At 38.3% G+C, this 18,099-nt stretch overlaps 5 protein-coding genes and 7 long non-coding RNA genes across 21 annotated transcripts; 5 read left to right on the forward strand and 7 right to left on the reverse strand.

Moving 5' to 3' along the window:
• The first annotated feature begins 271 nt into the window (after positions 1-271).
• LOC124315762 lies at positions 272-1,222 on the forward strand. Its single transcript, XR_006911647.1, has 5 exons — positions 272-476; positions 603-727; positions 790-918; positions 996-1,092; positions 1,167-1,222. It is a non-coding gene; the product is annotated as an uncharacterized LOC124315762 (long non-coding RNA).
• Positions 721-1,236, reverse strand: LOC124315803. The gene is made up of 3 exons (XR_006911699.1): positions 1,164-1,236; positions 936-1,087; positions 721-855 (listed from the first exon to the last, which is right to left on the reverse strand). It is a non-coding gene; the product is annotated as an uncharacterized LOC124315803 (long non-coding RNA).
• Positions 1,237-1,330: 94 nt separating this feature from the next.
• Positions 1,331-2,666, forward strand: LOC124316011 (extensin-2-like). Its single transcript, XM_046781745.1, has 4 exons — positions 1,331-1,487; positions 1,600-2,011; positions 2,225-2,317; positions 2,660-2,666. Exons 1-4 carry the CDS (start codon positions 1,484-1,486, stop codon positions 2,664-2,666), a joined length of 516 nt encoding a protein of 171 aa, XP_046637701.1. The 5' UTR covers positions 1,331-1,483.
• Positions 2,667-3,306: 640 nt separating this feature from the next.
• Positions 3,307-4,871, reverse strand: LOC124315770. Its single transcript, XR_006911655.1, has 3 exons — positions 4,840-4,871; positions 4,514-4,775; positions 3,307-3,702 (listed from the first exon to the last, which is right to left on the reverse strand). It is a non-coding gene; the product is annotated as an uncharacterized LOC124315770 (long non-coding RNA).
• Positions 4,872-4,910: 39 nt separating this feature from the next.
• On the reverse strand, positions 4,911-5,281 carry LOC124315824. The gene is made up of 3 exons (XR_006911719.1): positions 5,214-5,281; positions 5,004-5,116; positions 4,911-4,944 (listed from the first exon to the last, which is right to left on the reverse strand). It is a non-coding gene; the product is annotated as an uncharacterized LOC124315824 (long non-coding RNA).
• A 2,034-nt stretch (positions 5,282-7,315) lies between these two features.
• On the reverse strand, positions 7,316-8,650 carry LOC124316012 (extensin-2-like). Its single transcript, XM_046781746.1, has 4 exons — positions 8,495-8,650; positions 7,971-8,382; positions 7,665-7,757; positions 7,316-7,322 (listed from the first exon to the last, which is right to left on the reverse strand). The coding sequence occupies exons 1-4, from the start codon at positions 8,496-8,498 to the stop codon at positions 7,316-7,318; spliced, it is 516 nt and encodes a 171-aa protein (XP_046637702.1). The 5' UTR covers positions 8,499-8,650.
• Positions 8,651-8,745: 95 nt separating this feature from the next.
• On the forward strand, positions 8,746-9,261 carry LOC124315804. The gene is made up of 3 exons (XR_006911700.1): positions 8,746-8,818; positions 8,895-9,046; positions 9,127-9,261. It is a non-coding gene; the product is annotated as an uncharacterized LOC124315804 (long non-coding RNA).
• Positions 8,760-9,710, reverse strand: LOC124315764. The gene is made up of 5 exons (XR_006911649.1): positions 9,506-9,710; positions 9,255-9,379; positions 9,064-9,192; positions 8,890-8,986; positions 8,760-8,815 (listed from the first exon to the last, which is right to left on the reverse strand). It is a non-coding gene; the product is annotated as an uncharacterized LOC124315764 (long non-coding RNA).
• A 446-nt stretch (positions 9,711-10,156) lies between these two features.
• On the reverse strand, positions 10,157-16,780 carry LOC124315555 (protein CutA homolog). 10 transcript variants are annotated; one of them, XR_006911504.1, is made up of 15 exons: positions 16,610-16,780; positions 16,366-16,552; positions 16,206-16,291; positions 15,082-15,205; positions 14,955-15,014; positions 14,836-14,881; positions 14,715-14,764; positions 14,604-14,646; positions 14,434-14,515; positions 11,383-14,122; positions 11,102-11,292; positions 10,856-10,982; positions 10,591-10,731; positions 10,426-10,518; positions 10,157-10,345 (listed from the first exon to the last, which is right to left on the reverse strand). XR_006911504.1 is itself a non-coding variant. In XM_046781317.1 (9 exons), exons 1-9 carry the CDS (start codon positions 16,689-16,691, stop codon positions 14,450-14,452), a joined length of 744 nt encoding a protein of 247 aa, XP_046637273.1. In that variant the 5' UTR covers positions 16,692-16,780; the 3' UTR covers positions 14,396-14,449. The 10 variants fall into 10 exon arrangements, 7 of the variants coding, with proteins under 7 accessions (XP_046637272.1, XP_046637271.1, XP_046637270.1 ...); XR_006911505.1 differs by having other exon boundaries at positions 10,618-10,731; positions 11,102-14,122; XR_006911503.1 differs by having other exon boundaries at positions 11,102-14,122.
• On the forward strand, positions 15,432-16,174 carry LOC124315634 (male-enhanced antigen 1-like). Its single transcript, XM_046781426.1, has 2 exons — positions 15,432-15,648; positions 15,719-16,174. The coding sequence occupies exons 1-2, from the start codon at positions 15,548-15,550 to the stop codon at positions 16,125-16,127; spliced, it is 510 nt and encodes a 169-aa protein (XP_046637382.1). The 5' UTR covers positions 15,432-15,547; the 3' UTR covers positions 16,128-16,174.
• Positions 16,781-16,793: 13 nt separating the features above from the next.
• On the forward strand, positions 16,794-17,301 carry LOC124315691. Its single transcript, XR_006911546.1, has 2 exons — positions 16,794-17,094; positions 17,159-17,301. It is a non-coding gene; the product is annotated as an uncharacterized LOC124315691 (long non-coding RNA).
• LOC124315636 (probable 28S ribosomal protein S25, mitochondrial) lies at positions 17,302-18,096 on the reverse strand. The gene is made up of 3 exons (XM_046781432.1): positions 17,730-18,096; positions 17,586-17,673; positions 17,302-17,521 (listed from the first exon to the last, which is right to left on the reverse strand). Exons 1-3 carry the CDS (start codon positions 17,971-17,973, stop codon positions 17,353-17,355), a joined length of 501 nt encoding a protein of 166 aa, XP_046637388.1. The 5' UTR covers positions 17,974-18,096; the 3' UTR covers positions 17,302-17,352.
• Between the last annotated feature and the right edge of the window lie 3 nt (positions 18,097-18,099).

An 18,099-nucleotide genomic window follows, 5' to 3' on the forward strand; every position in this document is an offset into this window, starting at 1 on the left:
ACCTGGGTATGGAGACTCTCCATACCAGTCCATACCCCTGACGAAGCTTAACAGACTGATGGGCGACGGCCAACGGAACCTCGAACCTACTCATACAGTCACCAACGAATAACAGTGACATTGCAAACATTATTATATTCCCCTAGAAAGATCGAGTTCCAAGCTATGTAATCAGAATAGCGAAATTTTTATTTCCGCAATTCCGCATCCGAAAACTCCTTGCGAATTGCAATCTATAGCAATATGGCAACGTTTTAAATCACGTCTGCTCTTCATTCTTGTCTGCTACTAATGGTGGGGATTTCGATAGGCATCAAAATCCCCTCGTGGACAAGATTGAGCTCAATTGAAAAATAATAAATGTTGTGCACGACATTCTAAGCATATGAAGATAGTCGATGAGATACAAGAATGAAATGCTTCCAAAATAACTAATTTCGTGATCCTAGACATTCCATGACCCACGAAATTCCTGTGTAAGTGAATCATGAATACTATCACATCAATGTGAAAGTTAACTTCTTTCTTGTACTTATGACGTTGAAACTTTTATAAAGCAAGGTGTGTATTTCGTAACCACATTTCTCCTCATCTCTTGACAGTATTTGGTCTCCCCAATTTCTTCTCTGGGCCTGTCATCTCTAGAGATGAGAAGATGAACCAAGCCAGCTGGCTTGGTCTGGGACTTCCCCGAAATACAACATCAACTTTATTCAATGTTGAAATGGTAAATATACATCTTAACAATATTGATGAAACTTTTCTCGATTTCAATTTCTGTTATTACAGAAATTACTGTGTCTTTGATACAAAAAAATGAGTGGGCCAAATGTATCCCTGAAGAGATATTGATCACTGATGAAGATGGTAAGATGGTAAAGAGAAAAAATTAGTCCAATGGATTTTGTCTTCCTCAAAGTAAACATATTCTACACCTTTTGGTTGTTGATTTGTGTTTCTCCCTATTTAATTTCTTGTTCTTTTCCTTTCAACAGGTTCCACCAGAATAATGTTGCATCAAGAATCGAACTGCATCGAGCAGAGCCAGAAAATTCTGGCGCCTTGTGTCCGGTCAACCGTCGAGTAACTAACGTAATTAATTAAACAAAAAATAGGAAAGATATAAAACCAATTGATCTGTATATTTGACTAAAATAATCGACCAGTATCCGCCAGTATCATTTCCTATGAATTTGGTTGAAGGTCACGAGAAACATTACGTAAAACTGTCAATGCGGTGATGTGAAAAAGAAAGAAAAGGTGAGGAAAAAGAGGTTGGGTGAGAAAGACACGTGTAACATCATTATCAAGCAGGTACAATAGCCGCGAGGCTTAACAGAGGGGTCGGGGTGAGAAAAAGTCGTATAAAAGGAGAGAGAAACGGCAACGGAAATCAGTCGAGTGAGCATCTCCGACACGGCAACAACTGCAGCCCACTATTTGTCACCAACTGTATTCTTCATCGTATTATCAGTTCGCAATCATGGGTAAATATTCTGTTTATTTTTACATGAAGTTGTGTATCAATTTCTTTTGTTTTTCTGTTTGTTAATATCCAGTAATTGTTGAATAATAATGTTTAAATTATTATCTGTGTAGCAAACTATGGCGTCGTGCTGCTGTTGGGTGTCGTATCGTTGATGGCTGGGTCGACCACCGGTGTACCAATGTCTCCTGGGTATGGCGGGTACCAAAGCACAACTTACGCTGCTCCAGCTTACTACACCGAGGCTCCCAAGTACTACACTACCAAAGCACCGGATTACTACATGACTACGTATGCTGCCCCAGCCTATTACACCGAGGCTCCCAAGTATTACTCAGCTCCTAACTACTACACCGAGGCTCTAACTTATTACACAACCAAAGCGGCTGAATACTACACCGAGCTGCCCAAGTACTACACCACCAAGGCTCCAGAGTATTACACCACAACTTATGCTGCCCCGAGCTACTACACCGAAGCCCCGAAGTATTACTCTGCCCCGAGCTACATCACCAAAGAGCCTGAGTACTACACCAAGGCTCCGGAGTACTACACGACTACGTATGCTGCTCCAAGCTACTACACCGAGGCTCCTAAGTACTACACCACCAAGTCACCGGAGTACTACCCGACTACGTATGCCCCAACTTACTACACCGAGGCTCCCAAGTACTACTCTGCACCCAGCTACTACACCGAGGCTCCAGTTTACTACACCACAGCTAACGCTCCATCTAGCTACTACACCGAGGCTACCAAGTACTACACCGAAAAGGCCGAATATTACACAACCACGTACGCTGCCCCAGTCTACTACACCGAGGAACCCAAGTATTACTCTGCTCCAAGCTACTACCAAACAGAGGCTCCCGTTTACTACACCAAGGCCACCGAGTATTACACTACAACCTACGCTGCCCCCACCTACTACACTGAAGCTCCCAAGTACTACACTACCAAGGCACCTGAGTATTATACCACTACTTACGCTGCTCCGACCTACTACACCGAAGCTCCGAAGTATTATTCTCCGCCGAGTTACTACACGACTAAGGCCCCTGAATATTACACCACAACCTACGCTTCTCCAGTTTACCGCAGGGAATCTCCTAAATACTAGAGCCGATTTAATGTGATCAATTATCTTAAAATTTGTCGTTCATATCTTAATAGTTATTAGTCAATGGGACCTAATTGTTGATCTTTAATGAGAAAATAAATTTTTTAATGCGGGTAATCATCTTTATGTTCTCTTGCTACCTTCAAGCCCTTTGACATTGCGACGTACTCTAATTTTTGTTGGATCTTTCCTGCTCCATACATTGGAGTTTAATGATGGTTATCATCTTGTACGACTTATCTTACCACCTTCATTCCTTTTAACATTGCAAAGTGATCTGATTTCTTTTGGAACTTTCATATTTCACATGTCGGAGTTAACTATTGATCCAGTCGCTTTGCAAAAGGACATATTCTGATGCTTGGATGAATTTTAATCTGGGTAAGTTACGTATCAAGTTTCTGTAATTAAATTGGCTTAACAAAGATGTTATTAGCAGATATTATGTATGGTTCCTTATTCATTGGAAAAGTCTGAAGATGATGAGGTAATTGTCTATAACTTATGTAAAACTTAAAGGTTATAAGAAATATACAAATATTAAACATAAGTTAGCAACAAGTAAACAGAAATAATTGCTTTATTGTCCCACCTCCACCCACAATTCCACCACATTTTACAATAACATACATACATACATACACTTGTGTCAACCCATTGGCTGCCACGCCATACAACCCGTAGGTTGCACTCTACTACTCTACGCGCCACGTCTGAAGGATCCATGACCAAATGGGACTTGCCATTGCTGACAAGTCCGTGCTGACAAGGGGGGGACTAAGGTGCATTGCCTTTTAACAGGCTTGCCTTGCGGCAAATTTTGGGCTTGGCGACTCTCCGACCCCGCGGCTTGTAAAACCACGAGACCGAACAGCGCGGCCCGTGCAGGGAAGAACAAAGGCGTGGCAACCAACGGGTTAACTAACACAAACGCAATAATACCAACAATACGATGATCCACGTTGATGACGAGTCTCGGTGTCGGTCGCGATTCCACCGAGTTTCGTTCTCGCAAGGAGCAGCAACATCCGACAGAGACCGGTGACGATTGTTATAGATGAGAAAATTCATCTTCTCGACGTCTCCTGTGCATTACCTGGATAAAAACAAAACAATTCTTATTAGGAGACATGCCAAAAAAAGTTACATAATACAAATAGGCAAATTAATCTGGTTTTTTAGCTCAAAGATTTAAAAATGCAATTTTTTAAACTTAAAATCAAGCTTGCAATATTGAGAACTACAAACAGAACAAAGCTCACTTGCTAGTCTTTAAAAAAAAATTCCGGAAGTAAACCGGAAGTAACCACAGCGCCTCAACCATTGAGCTGTCGTTAAATTACACATATTCGTGATCTCCATGAAATTTGGGGTCGATTAGGCGGATTTAAACGAAATCCAAAATTTGGCCAAAATCGAGAATTTTCCTGAACTAAAGTTCAGGAAAATTTTCGAAACCGGAAGTACGAATACATAAAAAAGATAACATGAACTTTACCACAAATTCGACGAGGATCACGAATATGTGGTTCTTTTGTACCTCGAATGAATATTTACTGAACTACTGACTGAAATGTGAAAACCGGAAGTAGAAAAAAAAGCAATGATCGAAAATTTAACAAGTGAGCTTTGTTTCTGGAATAATAATGGTCAGTTATTACTAAATATTTCAACAAAATAACTGCCAATAAATGTAAAAAGAGATGTTGAAAGCAACTGAAATTGACTGTTTTGACAGCTAAAAATGATCAAAAAGCCATCTAGCGCTAGAAAATAGAAACTTCCAAGTAAAACTTCGTTGGCGCGTAAAACTGCCTGATTTTGGAAAATTACTATTACACAGATAGAGTCTAACGCAACTAGACTATTGGAAGATAACTTACGAAAATAAGTCAATTGTTGGGTACCTGGGCATAATCCCATGGTGAGTGACTGCAGGTGTGTAACAGCGGACGGAAGCGATCACTGAAGTGGTCCAGAAACTCGCCAAGTCGCCAGTGAAGTACAACAAATTGTGTTTAGAAGCAGTGAAGCTAGATTAGCGTGCGTCGCGAAGATAAGGATGTTGGTGGAAGTCCCTCTTCCGTCATGGACAAAGGTCAGCATTGGCACAAGAATCTCCGTGCGACCGTGCCAGGACAGCACGATTCCATAAAGAAACTGCGTGCTCTGTAAAAACGAATGCTTTTCATTAATGAAAATATAACAATGAATAAAGCGTATCAATCTTTACCTTTTCTAAGGAACACACTGAAATGTTCATGATGAAAAACCCGTAAAAATGGAATTCACAGCAACCAACATCATTACTCCACATGATGAGATAAATTTCCTGATGCTAAAGAAAGTGTCATGAAGTATTGCAGTAGCGTGATGTTGGGTGAAATTGTTGCTTACCTTTATCATATGGGTGATGAATTTAGTAAGGCATTCGACTTTCATCAAGCAGATCTGGTATATGAACATACACATGGCAGGTCTCACTTGACACTCTTCATGTCTTTGAAACTCTAAGTGGAAATGGGACAAGGAAATTCTCTACGTTATTTACAAATTTACACAAATTTACCTTGAGAAATTTGAATTAAATGAGAAATAAAACTCTACCTATCCTTCAGCTGGGTTGCCTTCTAAACAGAAGTAGAAACAGCCATAACAAAAAACATACTGCTGCAAGGTACGTCACCAAAATGGTTCATGAGCAAGAATACCAATGTTATATATGAAAATCGGAATTGTAATGGTCTGGTAGCAATAATGGGAAAATACCTTATCTCGGCACATTGGTATTCCACTTCGTGTTGACTTCAACCATGAGTTTTAGGCTTTTGACAGCATGATGGGCCTAATGGATGGAAATTGACTGAGCGCTAAGTCAACTTGTTGGAATAACTGATGACAGTATGCATCTAGAATTTGAAGAAATAAGTTGGTACAGTATAAAAATAAGGAAACTAGGTCAAGATAAACCTACATATGATACGGAGTTCAATTTGGTATTTGAAATCACAGGAATAAAAGTATAAATTAACAGCAATTTGTTTCGCCCTTTTCTCTTCGTTTCACGACGTCAGAACAACATGGGCGACACTGGCGACATCTAGTAATGAGTTTTGAATCTTACATTAGTTGTTGCACTGTCACTTGTCAGTCAGTCACAGACAGACATGACATTACACGTCGTAACTTTCATGTTTCATAACTCATAAGTTACTTAAAAAGTTTAACAGCAGAGATCGGATATCAAGTCGCAACTGTTTTTACGTAATAGAAGAAAAAATCTGTAGCTAATGATTCTTACTGCATTCTTGACTAAATGTTTTCATATAATTTCAGCTGAAGTTTTCATGTACCTGGCCAACTACTCAACTAGGTGCTCGTGACAATAGAAATGAAATGGTCTAATCCAATAATGCATGCCCACAACCTTATACCTTCTGAAGCAAAATAATTTTGTGTTGCAAGGTAGTTATTTTACCAAAAGTATTTTTTATTACTGTGTTCTTTAAGGCTTTAAATAATGTTCACATTAACTTTTCCCTATCAAGTTGTAAATCATCAAGATATTAATATGCCTTTGCCAGATCCCATTCTTTGTTGCTATCAGTTTTGCAGACAACAGCAAGAAATGCTGCTACTCAATATTTTATGGTGACCAACACTTGTTCTTATTTAGGACAATGTAAGGTTGATAGATTTGAGGTATTTCTTTCGGTCACTACAATTTGTTTTGAAAATTATATCTAAATTTACTCTCCTTTCAGGGTTATCCCTCTTCGCCACTATAATAGTTGTTTGGATTTTGGAAACCGACAAGAGATTGCTGGAATTGAAGACTGATAATTTGTGTAGATTTAGATAAATTAAAAGTGCATACCTGGGCTCCCTTCTTTTCTGTGGCCCCGTTTCCCTAACTAACCACTAACCAACGCCCGCCGGTGGTCACTCACCCGCTGTGACAACCAGGAGGCTGGGAGGGCTCTGGTCGAACGGTGACTTGGAAGGGCGCATGATCTTATGAAAGCTTTTGGAGGGTCATGAGTCTAACCCGGAAGCCTACTATGACTATCTCGCCAGTAAAACTGGCCTCGTACTTCTCTCTTCTTCACTGGCCAGGTAATCACCTTGGGCACAATTAGGGCAGTGTCACCTTCTGACTTCTCTTGATTGATTGCACTTCTAAGTTGGCAAAGTATAGCGATTTACATTTACGGACTGTGATTTCTTCGTGCTCACTGCACATTCAAGAAATTGCAATTATTTACCGCCATACAATATTCTAGCTTTTAAATACTGTTCCTAAATAGTGTTGGGAGTAATGGTCAATTTGAAAACATTTCTTAAACGTATGTATTCCATCTATTTTGATGCTGGTATAAATACAAATTTTACAACAAGTTATTTGCCATGAACATAGTTGTTCCATTAATCTAAGTTAAAAAAACTTGAATTAAAATAAATTTAGTTAACATTAAACTTTCCACTTCTCCCGTAACTTACCCTGGAAATTAAGTTAGTTGAAGCACCAGAGTGTGACCGAAATGCAGATCGACTAGAGTAATAATCAACTCCAATATATGGAGCAGGAAAAAAAAAATAGAGTACATCGCAATGTCAAAGGGCTTGAAAGTAGCAAGAGAACATAAAGATGATTACCCGCATTAAAAAATTTATTTTTTCATTAAAGATCAACAATTAGGTCCCATTGACTAATAACTATTAAGATATGAACGACAAATTTTAAGATAATTGATCACATTAAATCGGCTCTAGTATTTAGGAGATTCCCTGCGGTAAACTGGAGAAGCGTAGGTTGTGGTGTAATATTCAGGGGCCTTAGTCGTGTAGTAACTCGGCGGAGAATAATACTTCGGAGCTTCGGTGTAGTAGGTCGGAGCAGCGTAAGTAGTGGTATAATACTCAGGTGCCTTGGTAGTGTAGTACTTGGGAGCTTCAGTGTAGTAGGTGGGGGCAGCGTAGGTTGTAGTGTAATACTCGGTGGCCTTGGTGTAGTAAACGGGAGCCTCTGTTTGGTAGTAGCTTGGAGCAGAGTAATACTTGGGTTCCTCGGTGTAGTAGACTGGGGCAGCGTACGTGGTTGTGTAATATTCGGCCTTTTCGGTGTAGTACTTGGTAGCCTCGGTGTAGTAGCTAGATGGAGCGTTAGCTGTGGTGTAGTAAACTGGAGCCTCGGTGTAGTAGCTGGGTGCAGAGTAGTACTTGGGAGCCTCGGTGTAGTAAGTTGGGGCATACGTAGTCGGGTAGTACTCCGGTGACTTGGTGGTGTAGTACTTAGGAGCCTCGGTGTAGTAGCTTGGAGCAGCATACGTAGTCGTGTAGTACTCCGGAGCCTTGGTGTAGTACTCAGGCTCTTTGGTGATGTAGCTCGGGGCAGAGTAATACTTCGGGGCTTCGGTGTAGTAGCTCGGGGCAGCATAAGTTGTGGTGTAATACTCTGGAGCCTTGGTGGTGTAGTACTTGGGCAGCTCGGTGTAGTATTCAGCCGCTTTGGTTGTGTAATAAGTTAGAGCCTCGGTGTAGTAGTTAGGAGCTGAGTAATACTTGGGAGCCTCGGTGTAATAGGCTGGGGCAGCATACGTAGTCATGTAGTAATCCGGTGCTTTGGTAGTGTAGTACTTGGGAGCCTCGGTGTAGTAAGCTGGAGCAGCGTAAGTTGTGCTTTGGTACCCGCCATACCCAGGAGACATTGGTACACCGGTGGTCGACCCAGCCATCAACGATACGACACCCAACAGCAGCACGACGCCATAGTTTGCTACACAGATAATAATTTAAACATTATTATTCAACAATTACTGGATATTAACAAACAGAAAAACAAAAGAAATTGATACACAACTTCATGTAAAAATAAACAGAATATTTACCCATGATTGCGAACTGATAATACGATGAAGAATACAGTTGGTGACAAATAGTGGGCTGCAGTTGTTGCCGTGTCGGAGATGCTCACTCGACTGATTTCCGTTGCCGTTTCTCTCTCCTTTTATACGACTTTTTCTCACCCCGACCCCTCTGTTAAGCCTCGCGGCTATTGTACCTGCTTGATAATGATGTTACACGTGTCTTTCTCACCCAACCTCTTTTTCCTCACCTTTTCTTTCTTTTTCACATCACCGCATTGACAGTTTTACGTAATGTTTCTCGTGACCTTCAACCAAATTCATAGGAAATGATACTGGCGGATACTGGTCGATTATTTTAGTCAAATATACAGATCAATTGGTTTTATATCTTTCCTATTTTTTGTTTAATTAATTACGTTAGTTACTCGACGGTTGACCGGACACAAGGCGCCAGAATTTTCTGGCTCTGCTCGATGCAGTTCGATTCTTGATGCAACATTATTCTGGTGGAACCTGTTGAAAGGAAAAGAACAAGAAATTAAATAGGGAGAAACACAAATCAACAACCAAAAGGTGTAGAATATGTTTACTTTGAGGAAGACAAAATCCATTGGACTAATTTTTTCTCTTTACCATCTTACCATCTTCATCAGTGATCAATATCTCTTCAGGGATACATTTGGCCCACTCATTTTTTTGTATCAAAGACACAGTAATTTCTGTAATAACAGAAATTGAAATCGAGAAAAGTTTCATCAATATTGTTAAGATGTATATTTACCATTTCAACATTGAATAAAGTTGATGTTGTATTTCGGGGAAGTCCCAGACCAAGCCAGCTGGCTTGGTTCATCTTCTCATCTCTAGAGATGACAGGCCCAGAGAAGAAATTGGGGAGACCAAATACTGTCAAGAGATGAGGAGAAATGTGGTTACGAAATACACACCTTGCTTTATAAAAGTTTCAACGTCATAAGTACAAGAAAGAAGTTAACTTTCACATTGATGTGATAGTATTCATGATTCACTTACACAGGAATTTCGTGGGTCATGGAATGTCTAGGATCACGAAATTAGTTATTTTGGAAGCATTTCATTCTTGTATCTCATCGACTATCTTCATATGCTTAGAATGTCGTGCACAACATTTATTATTTTTCAATTGAGCTCAATCTTGTCCACGAGGGGATTTTGATGCCTATCGAAATCCCCACCATTAGTAGCAGACAAGAATGAAGAGCAGACGTGATTTAAAACGTTGCCATATTGCTATAGATTGCAATTCGCAAGGAGTTTTCGGATGCGGAATTGCGGAAATAAAAATTTCGCTATTCTGATTACATAGCTTGGAACTCGATCTTTCTAGGGGAATATAATAATGTTTGCAATGTCACTGTTATTCGTTGGTGACTGTATGAGTAGGTTCGAGGTTCCGTTGGCCGTCGCCCATCAGTCTGTTAAGCTTCGTCAGGGGTATGGACTGGTATGGAGAGTCTCCATACCCAGGTATAATTCGCACTGTAAATTATTACCTCTAGTAGCGTCAAACTGATTTTAGTTTCAACACTCGATTCAGATGACAAATATTGTATTATCTCCTGAAAATCCAGTCTCGGGCACGTTTTCTAAAGAAAACCATCAGTTAACTCTGAATCAGAATGCTTGATCAAATATGAATTGATATCAACAAAAAACACGGAAATTTATTGGCAAAACAGTAACATTTGTACAATGAAAATAAACGCATATTATGCAGAGAGTTCCTCCAAAACTTTGTCGGGCTGTTTATTTCCTACGTTATTCAGCTATTATGATTGGGATGTATTTCCCCTATCTTTAGATGATCAACTGATTCAGTTTTTCTTGCTGGTCCTGTGCGAAAAAATTAAGTGTACCCAATCATCGTTATAATAGTGTTTTCAATAGCCTTTATTTAGTTTATAACAACTTACGAATATATGATGAGTAAAATTTTCGGAGCAAATCAGCTGCTGTTTCTTCTTTTTCATATTTTTCGTTTAGCGTGGGGTAGACCGGAGAAATCGCTAAAAAAAAATAAATTCAAAGGTGAAAAACAAACTAAATGTAAAGAACAAATTCTGGTTTCTAAGTGTTACCACTTAGTTTTTCCTCTGTAGGTTTACTTTCTTGTTGATAAGATGGAATGACGGTTGTATCGGGTATGCGTAATTCACCCTTATTTGTGGAATTTGCAAGATCGGTAAGCACTTCTTGCTCAAATGTTGAATCATATCCATCTAGTTGTTGAGTAACGAGGGAAGAATTGAATTACATACTATGAATTTGATTATATCTTTTCTACACTCTACTTATTAATGTTCTTAGAGCCCTGTAGAAAGAGCAGAATTTTAGTAGAGTTACCTGATAAAGTTTGTATGATTCGTGAAATTTCGTCGTCCAGCTCGGAGTCCTCGGACACAACTTGCTCAGTTGTTGTTGCAACATTCAAATTTTCATCCGGATGATGCTGAATTCGGCGTTCGTCAACCTGTTTTATTCCAAATTAGGCCAGAAAAAAAATTCAAATTTTGGAATCCTACATTTCCTTTCGTCATAATAGAATCATTGCGTGGAACATAATTAATGTCATCCGTTTCAATCTCTCACCTTTTCAATCGGTGGGGCTAGGAGTTCAACTGCGGATGGCATATCTGTTGGCTGGAGTAATAATAAATCATTTGGTTTCTCATTTCGGTCTTGTTGCGCATGTTCGTGTGCATTCACTTCCTGTGCCTGTGCGTGCTCTACTGGTTTTTCTATTTGCCCGGCTTGCTGCTCTTCTGCATCTGCTGTTTTTTCTGAATAATTTTTGGCCATTTCTGCTAGTTTCGTCATTCGTTGCAATTTCTCAAGTGGATTCACCTTTTGCTTAATCTCTATTGATTTACCTGGCTTTTCTTTTTGCTCCGGCACAGATTCAATTGACTTGTTTTTCTCAACTTGCATCCACTCGATTGGTTTCACATTTGTTTCAGAAGTATCAAATTACTGGAAAATAAGAATTCCTCGAACGAAGATCCAATCGATACCGCGCCTACGCACATTAGACCATGCTTCACTTTTCTTTTTGCCTCCCTTTCTTCCTACCTCCCTTCCGGTTTGAAGGAACGATGTTGTGTTGCTGTTATTTTATTATATAACTTAACGCTTTGTACGAATTGTTAAACATTCCTATTGTAATACACAGGCAACACTCGTTATACGAGTACGCCTTTAAATAAAAAAAAAAAAAAAAAAAAATTGGAATTCCCCGTTCGAAATAAGGCAGTCAAAAATTATCGACTTCACAATCCGGCGGGAAATTCGTGCAAAATAAGAAGACGGAAATTTACGCGTGAAAAGAATTATATTTCAGCGTCAGTGCGTCGCCTTGTGCACATTGGAGAGCATTGGAGAGCAATTTTGACTTCCGTTGCGATTGGAATGGGGTTGTATGACCTCGGAAAATTCTAAAACAAAATGCAAGAAAAATTGCAAAATATAGACAAGTCAATCCCAATCCAAGACGCTGAAAAGAAAGGAACACATACTAACCAATGCAATGCAACCAATGTACGCGGACGATTTGACTGAACAAAACTGACACACAAACCCAGAACCTTTGCTAAATGGTGAGTGAGTTCTCGCCAACTATGCCCATGTACATAGAAACATTTTTTAAAAAAAGGAAATAGACTTGCAACAAAATTCACGTTCTCCTGAGCCTTCGGTCTCTTGTTGTGACTTTTTGGCCAGAAGGCAGACATTTAAATTTGCATCAAGAGATTTTTATCTGTGCGTTGTATCTAAGCAGTTCGTACTGAAGGTGAAGGGCATCTCTGTCTGGAACTGGCCCCAGAAGAATGTTTACTGCCACCTATTCGTCGATTCCTCAAATGGGTGCAGAATTCAAAACGGTAAAAAAAAAACGTAACCCAACAGAACAACCTACATTACGCCAATTTCGTGTTTGCTCTCTTTCAGTCTCAAGCTGAAATTCCTTTGTTTTCTTTCAGTGTCAGTCGTTCTGGATGTTTGAACTTGTTTTTAACATCTTCCGCCTTTGAGAAATGAATCGAAAAGTGAAAAAATCAAATCAGCTGTTGTTTGTCCACAACATCTTGTTCTTCTTTTTCCTCTGTGGATCAATCTGCACTTCACACACTAATACGATTCGGTAAGATTTTAAATTAGACTAAATTAAAACTTGCTTTTTTTAAATATGCATCGGTGTTACTAGGGCGAAAAGTCATATTTCCAACGATGAGAATTTCACGGAGATAATAGAAGAATGCAAAAGAGCAGCAGCAGCTGACCCAAACGACGAGGAACTAGGCAGTTTTTTAGTGGAAATATTGAAAAGCTTCGGAACTGAATTGGTAGATTACGTGGAATATGGCGACGACCAACACGCCCAAACTATTCTAAGAGAAATAAAAAATACATGGGAATGTATAGCCCTAAACGAGAAATCGTTGGCGAATTCTGGCGAGACGCCTGAATCTCTGAAAAAGTACATGGCTGGAATTCTGTTCCTCGCCAAGTAAGCAAAAATAAATCTACGGTGTTACAGTTGGTAAGCTAAGTAACAAATGATGTAAATATCTATTCGATTTCAAGGGATAGGCATTGCGAGTCACCAGACGAGACATTTTTCAATGGCCAATGTCTTCCCATCAGTACAAGAGAAAGGAGCGAACATTGTCCGGAGCACATGGGACTCTATGACGATGAAAAAAACGAAGGATTTTGTTACTGTCTCGATCTGACGAGGGAAAAAGCGAAATCAGAACTACGGCCAATATATTCAGATGAGACTGGCTTCTGTCATCGGCAAAATACTCAGGTGACACGGAAGTTGGTTTAACTATAAATTGTTCTGACTAAAATATAACAGCTTTTATCTCACTATTAAAAGGGCCCCTGTGGAAATGGAGAATGGTTCGTACTGAAGAACACTCCGCAGTGCGAACCCGTCCCGGAAGGATGCTCAACTGACGGTCAACACGTCTACTGGCATCCCGACCCTTCCAAGGCCAAACAATGCTGGGAGATATGGACTCAGGGACCATGCGAAGAAGGGCAAATATTACATTTGGCACAAGACACGCAAGAATTACAGGTTTACTGTAGCAATAAATTAGCCGAGAGCACGGGTGGAGGTTCAATAGCGTATAATATTCCCAAATGCCCGCCACCTAGTAATCCTAACAATTTTGGCCAATGTGTTAAAGCACAGGTAGGCTGAAACGGCGGATTTTCTGGTTAAATAAAATTAATTCATTGAATAAGCTTGGCTACGCCCTCTGTACAATTTTGTTGTTACATGTTTTTGGTTTTTTTTTTTTTTTTTTTTTTTAATGAAACGACTGTCCAGGTACCAGGTCTCTTTGAAAAATTGGTATTCAAAATCGTTGAACTCACTTTCGGACATTCAATCGTGGCTACTAATTTGGCTGGTCGAGGGACGGATATTAAAATAGGCCATCGGTTACACAAGATGATGGAACTGCTCAACTTACCTTAAAGGTAGCCGCAGATAGCGAACACATAGAAGGGCAGGCGACAGGGTTATTCCAGAAGAAAAGGGGCATCCGGAAGTTGAATTGTAGTTCTGCACGAGGCAACGGCTGACGAAAAGAAGAAAACCTTGCGAAACAAGAATAAGAATGGCACATTAGTAAGTTATTCAGTATGCACATATTTTAATATGCAAATTGCTGATTTCAGCCATGCAATTTTTTTTGTCAAATTTGTTACTATAAAGCACAGAGTTTCTCACTTCTCAACCACGTACACAAGATATTTTGTTGTTTAACTATTTCAGTTAAAGTCAATTATTATAAACCATGTATTTGAAAAACACTGGCAGATTAATTATACTCGGCCTATATCATTATACTTTGACAAAAACATGACAAGCACAATTCATGAATCATTTATTTTTTCTTTAACTTTACCTAATGACAATAGTATTTACTCGGCCTTTTCAGGTACAGATTCTAAAATCCAATCCAAATATGGTTTGTTCCCTTGTAAGATCTAAAAATGAAATATATACCTTATTTACATAGGAAAGGGTCATTTACACATAGGAAAACATGTTCTGTGATTTGTCTGTAAAGTCTACCTCAGTGGAAATTACTTCACAAACTTCATAAGGATGGTTCTTTCTGAATTGTTTAATGTATAAAAAAATCTTTCATCTAGTTCAATAAGATTGCTTTACATGAACAATTACTTGACATATTCCGTTAGCTCTGGTAGTCTTGAAGTTCTGGTTTTCACCATCTTTTTTTAAGAAAATGATGTATAGTTTTGATTTCAAATAAAATTAATAAAATTAATATTTCTACTGTTACCATCAAGACTTCTGAATCTTCATTAACTTTTCCTTCCCAACTGTACCTGAATAAAAAAATATGGATATAAAAATCATCATGAATGTAAAGAAAATGTAACTGTATTTCAAAAATCTTACACAGATGTGATCTTTGGAATTATGTTGACACAAGCAGCCAGTTTTTCAGAAACAAGGCCTCTGTAAATTAGAAATGTTATTTTGTTATTATTGTAGATTAATAGAAAGCAATTTAAAGTGAACAAACCGGGCAATAGTTTTGGCCACTTCTTCGTTTGGGGCTGTAATAAATGACATGGAATGCATTCTAGAGATGAGACTGGGCGACACGATGCTGTGAGTGTGATTTGAAAGGTTTCTATACAAGACTCCTAGAAACAAAATTGTCATAATTACCCTCTTTGACAACCGCCAAAAAGAGGACTGCAACAAAATATGCAGAATTTTATTAAAATAATCGTCAAATAAACTGTGGTAAATAATAATTTTTTAAGAAAAATTCTGTGACTACTTTTCATTTACATTTAATTGTGTTGTAAATTTCGTCTGCTTCTGCTTAACAATCGCAAAATAACATTAAAAAATCGCCGATATATAATCAGCTGTGAGCTGTCACTGGCTTGCAATTATCGTTGTTGTTTTGGAAATTGTGTGAGTCTACTGATTGATAAATTAGTGAGTTTGCGCTTTATACAGTTAGTGTTCAAAAGGAAATGACGGGAAATTCTCCTGAACCAGATTCTGGTCGTTTGCCTGATAACATAGACGAAAATAACTCTGTTCACGATGAGTTTAACGGTGATTTTAACGAAAGGTCCATTTGATTCTGTCCAAATTTAACACTGGAAATTTGTTTAACAAGTTAAAATTGTTTCGTTTTGCAGAGATCTGACAGAAATAGAAGACACTGCTGCTGAAGAGCAACAAATAGGAGAGAATGGATATGAACTTCTCCCTACTTCCCTCTGTGAAGAGGAAGATGATGATTGTGTGGAATTTGGATACAGCACTTATGATGGACAAGAATTCCAGATCAGAACAAGCCATAACTATCACAACCTTGTTACAATAGAAAATCCAACATCTGCTCCTGCTGTTACACCAAATGATAAACCTAGCATTCCACTTGACACAACACAGATTGAAACTATAAAATCAATAATGTCAAAAGTAACTCTCCCAAGTACAGCTATTCCAGTTTGGGCTCACTCAGTCAGTGATGACCAACTTAAGCAAGTTGTTGATGAAAAGGTTAAGAAGGGAGTAGATGAGGCATGGGCAGTATTTGACTAGTAAAATTGTTGATTTATTAAATAAAAAATAAATTCTTGTCTTCATTATGTGATGAGTAATAAAAAATTTATTTCCTACCCTCCAAATCTGATGGAGGTAATAAGCCAGGTGTTACACCAAAATAAACAGTAGTGGAATCAGAATCCATTAGTGCCAACGTCAGTCTTTAAGTGAATCAAATACAATAATTAATCTGATTGTTTAAACCTGAGCAGCCTTAGATGAAACAATAATTTACCTTGATGATTTGTGTCGATGAAACAGACATTTTTGAACTTCTCCTATTTTTTTCATTGAAATAGCTTCATCTGCAGCTAAAGGCAAAAAGATTTCCTGTTGTCTCTCAGCATCAGGCAAGTATCCTGTAATGTACACTAAATCCAACTCATCAAACTGATGTATCTTCACATCTTCGTTCCCCCTAACTAAAACAGTTTATGAGAAAAGAAAATTCAATAACAGAGTATTAACAAACATTATACCGAATTTAAGATCTTTATAAAGTTGTAACACCAAAGCTTTTTGTTTTGGTGTTCGAAATATTATATTTTCTATTAAGTCCATGTTTTCAAATTCGGAATCAACCAACTATTCGAGGCACTAATTCATTTTTCACTTTTCAGACAACCGCGAGAAACAAAGGAGGAACGATTCTCGCACATAAGAAATAATAATTCAACAATATTGATATCATATTATTTTTAACATTATGGATATAATTTAATTTAACACTTGCAAAATGATTAAATTTTCTGGTTCTAGTTCTAAATAGTTTTTATCATTTATTTTCGTAATGCATCCTAGCCTACTTCGCAATGTCGATAATCAGAAAAACCGTCTGCTTCAACTCTCAAGCTTATCAGTTATCACAACCAAAGTAAAACTTAAAAGCTGCTATGGAAAGATCAAACAAAAAAGCTGGTAAAATGCAGTTCATTAAAAGTTTTTACAACGACCCTTTTAGATGGTAAGCTTTATATTATCCCATTAACTTATGAAACACTCACTAAGAGAATCTTTTTTAATCTTAGGTCGTTGGTGAAGAGCGTGGCTTTGTTCGCCTTGGGAGTAAAGATTGCACGCGAGTGTGTCGACATGGACTTAATGGCTCCTCAAATGCAATAACTACGTTAATTGACAAACAGTTTAATAATAAAAACAAAATTGCATAATATTCTCAAAAATTTTTTTTATTTGACTACATTGTGGGGCAATTGTAATTCATTTATAATTCATCTGGCTTTTGAAACTTGTACTTTCCTCTCCAACTATTTGGCAAAGGAATAAGAGCTGGGCAAGGTAACTGACCAGGTACCTCACAGATGCAATGTCTGCTACATTTCGCTCCAAAATTAGCGGGGTTTTCTATTTTATCCTCAGCTTTCAGTGTTTCTCTGGATATCAGTCAATTAATAATTATTTGGCATTTAATCTTACATAATTGTTTCAACAACTTACTCTGATTTACAAATAATCCTGCGTACTCTTTCATAAATCTCATCTTTTGACTTGAAATCAACATCCATTAGAACCTCTTCCCCATTTTCTGAACATGAAATTTGTTACTTATTTGAAAAAATGTAACATTTTTTTTTTAGTTACCTAGATAACACCGTATAAATGGACTAGGAGTCAAGTTCTTGAAGGTAGCTATCTGAATATTGGGGTTTTTGTACTGTAACTGAGGCAAGTGCCAAAACACGAATTGTCGGGCACCTTCGTGATTTTCACCTTTTGTGTTGTAGTTGATCGAAAATATCTTGACTCTATCCTTTAACACCAACTTATTTCGGTCTAAATACTCCAAAGTTCTTCGGATCGGAGCAGGACCTTTCATAAACGGCATTTTTAATGGGAAAAACTATTTTACTCGACCTCAATGATAATGAGAACTTGAAAAATTGAGAATTTCTCGAGCAGACGAACCAACGGAATGGTAAGTCTTGATAATTTGACACTAGAGGGCTTATGC

This window comes from Daphnia pulicaria, chromosome 11 (genome assembly GCF_021234035.1).
Source record: "Daphnia pulicaria isolate SC F1-1A chromosome 11, SC_F0-13Bv2, whole genome shotgun sequence".
Lineage (NCBI taxonomy): Eukaryota > Metazoa > Arthropoda > Branchiopoda > Diplostraca > Daphniidae > Daphnia > Daphnia pulicaria.